General features: G+C 48.0%; 1 protein-coding gene across 1 annotated transcript in view; it reads left to right on the forward strand.

Moving 5' to 3' along the window:
* Window positions 1–1,206: 1,206 nt before the first annotated feature.
* LOC108786092 (ras-related protein Rab-10-like) overlaps window positions 1,207–2,822 on the forward strand; it is a 27,085-nt gene continuing 25,469 nt past the window's right edge. The window contains exon 1 of the mRNA XM_018555310.1: window positions 1,207–1,335. Coding sequence (XP_018410812.1) covers window positions 1,209–1,335 — 127 coding nt within the window. The 5' untranslated portion in view covers window positions 1,207–1,208. The remainder of the gene's footprint in view (window positions 1,336–2,822) is intronic.

Raw genomic sequence — 2,822 nt, forward strand, 5'->3', positions numbered from 1 at the left:
CTTTGATATCAGAGCAGCATCATGGCAGAGAGCTGGTGGCAGAGCAGATCTGGACAAAGTCACACTTCTGAATGGATCTCATCACCCTGGATTAGCTTCATGCATTTCCATGGTGCTTGCGGCCATCCCACCTGCACCACAGAAACACATGATACATTCAGCACCCCTGAAGAATCCAGATGGCACTCCAGGGTGCCACAGCACCCCAGTTGAAAAAGGCTGGATTAAAAAACCTCTCAGCGCCCATTCCCACCACCTCGTTCTGTGAAAGTCGGCACCAAATGCGGAATGCACTTGCGGTGCCATTATTAGTTAATGGCACCCAGGGCCGGATTTACTCTCTCTGCTGCCCCAAGGCCGGGTTCCTCAATGGGCCCCCCCCCCCGCCAAACCCCCCCCCCCCAATGGAGAATGGCAACCAGATGGCAGGGATGGCAGGGTTTTAATTTTTTCTTTATTATTGTTTTAATTGTTTTTTATTTATTTTACTTTTTTTACATTTGTATCTTATTATCTTAGTTCACAATTTTTTTTAAACTGTTTATTTATTTAATTATTTTTTACCAATTTTTATTTTTTTTCATTTTTATTTTATCATTTTTCCCCCCACTTAACTTTAGTGCTAACACACAGGAGCTAACAATCCCCTGTGCGATAGCATTTGGAGGCAACAGGTTCTCTTTATGGAACTCTCACCTCCAATACAGGAGTTCTAGCACAGCACTGTGAGGAAAAACGAGCAGTTAACCCTTGCAGTGCGGGTGTAGCCCACAGTAAGGGTTAACTTTTTACATTCCTGGAGTTCCTCTTTAACTTTACTTCAACTCTAACTAACAAAAAAGGAACAGAAGAACAAGTTGTCTCCGTGTGATCAGTGTATGTGTGTGCAGTACTTGTACATGACACTGCAGGCTATGGCTGAGCTGTCACCGGCGGGGCTGATGGACAAGTTCTTCCAGAAGTGGGCGGGGCTTAAGTTGGCCGTACACATGACAGTGTGACCCCGGAGCGGTGCAGAGCGCAGCCTGTGTGCAATGGCCAGGAAGGAAGCAGGGGGCAGTTCGCGGAGGTTGTGATTGTAAGAAGAGCGAGTGTAGTGTGGAAGAGGAAGAGCAGGCTTACTAATGCGGAAGAGGCTCGGTGTATTGTTGTGATCGCAGTTCTGTGTTCAGGGCTCAGTCTGCACCTCCGGGCAGTGACAGTTAAGGATGGCAGGAGCATCCACTGACAAGCTGCTGGTGAAGATAGTGATGACTGGGGACTCCAGCGTCGGGAAGACGTGTATAATGACCAGATACACAGAGAACACCATCCCATCCTATATCTCCACAATAGGTGAGTATAGAAAGGCTTTACATTGCAGAACAAGATGCAGGCTGTCCTAGATTTTGTGGAATAGTCCTAGTGTGTGTCCCGACATAACTTCCTGGACATGTAAGTCAATGAGGATGTCCTGCACCAGGGCCGGCCTTAGGCCTTTAGGCGCCCTGTGCGAGAAAGCTTTACAGCGCCCACCTCCGGGCACGGCTTCTCCCCCCCTCACCGCTCCGCCATCCGGACAGCAGGCAGCGATCCCTCCTGCGCCCCCGAGGCGGACGAGGGAGCGCTGTCATATCGGATGGCCAGCGCCCAGCGGTGAGGGGGACAGAAGCCGCCCCCAGGACGAGCTGTGTCGGCCGCACGGCGCCCTTGTTGCAATGGCGCCCTGTGCGGCCGCACTGCTCGCACACCCCTAAGCACACACAACATCCTCCTTCTCAATGCTTGCTAGTCCTTACAGTGCAACTAAAGTCAAAACTTCATTTAGTTATATATGTATGTATGTGTATGTATGTGTATGTATGTGTATGTGTGTGTGTGTGTATGTATGTGTGTATGTATGTGTGTGTGTGTATGTGTTAATATTGTATGGAGTGGAGAGGGATTAGAAGACCTGTTTTGGCTGGCAGCTTAAAGGAGAACTATGGGGTCAGTGCTTTTCCCCATAGTTCTCCTCAGGGTAATGGGAGGACACAAACTAGCGTTCTCCCGTCACCCTAGGCTCAGTATACCGCAAGCTGCAGCTCGCGGTATACTGAGACGCCGCAGCCGGAATGCGGTCAATGGACGAACACAAGTACAAATGCGCACAAAAATGTGCAACATGCTTCTGCCGCGCATTTCCTAGCGTTTCCATTAAAGTGACATTAAAGTCAAACTTTTTTTTCGCCCCTCCAAATCCTGCTGTAAGGACTTACCTTAAATGATGCCTCTTGATTCGATCATCTTCTTTCCTGTCCTTTTCAGCTGTCCCTCCAGCGCTGGTGCTGGTCTCCGATCCAGCGCTGACTCCTCTGTCCTCCTCTCCTCTGACGTCCCACGGGCTCTGTGCGGGTGCGCTTGCTAGCAGTAGATATATGCAAAAAGCCGCTGAGGGTTTCATAACCCTTTACGTCTATTGGGAAAAGATGAGCCTGAAACTGCCAAAAGAAGCTCATGCACTTTTTTCTGCATTTGGCGTTTGCCTGCTCAGGTGTGAACAGGGGTCATTGAAAATCATGGGATTTCTTATGTTGGGTATTTGAAAGCTTTTTTTTGCTACTGCTCAAAAACATCTAGGTGTGAACCAGGCCTTACACTATCCAAAACTGAGAAAAGTTTTGGCTTCAGTTCTTCAGGAAGGCTGAAAAGTGTTGTACTCTGATGACTATATGTGTTTAATATAAATATTGATAGTATTTTGTATTGTAATTTTTTTTTAATTTCACATACAGAGGAAAACAGATACATACAAGGTGATCACAAAATACCTCTAGTGGTGATAAGGGGGGGGGGGGGGAACA

This window comes from Nanorana parkeri, unplaced genomic scaffold (genome assembly GCF_000935625.1).
Source record: "Nanorana parkeri isolate BGI_ZX_2015 unplaced genomic scaffold, ASM93562v1 scaffold191, whole genome shotgun sequence".
In the NCBI taxonomy this organism is placed as follows: domain Eukaryota; kingdom Metazoa; phylum Chordata; class Amphibia; order Anura; family Dicroglossidae; genus Nanorana; species Nanorana parkeri.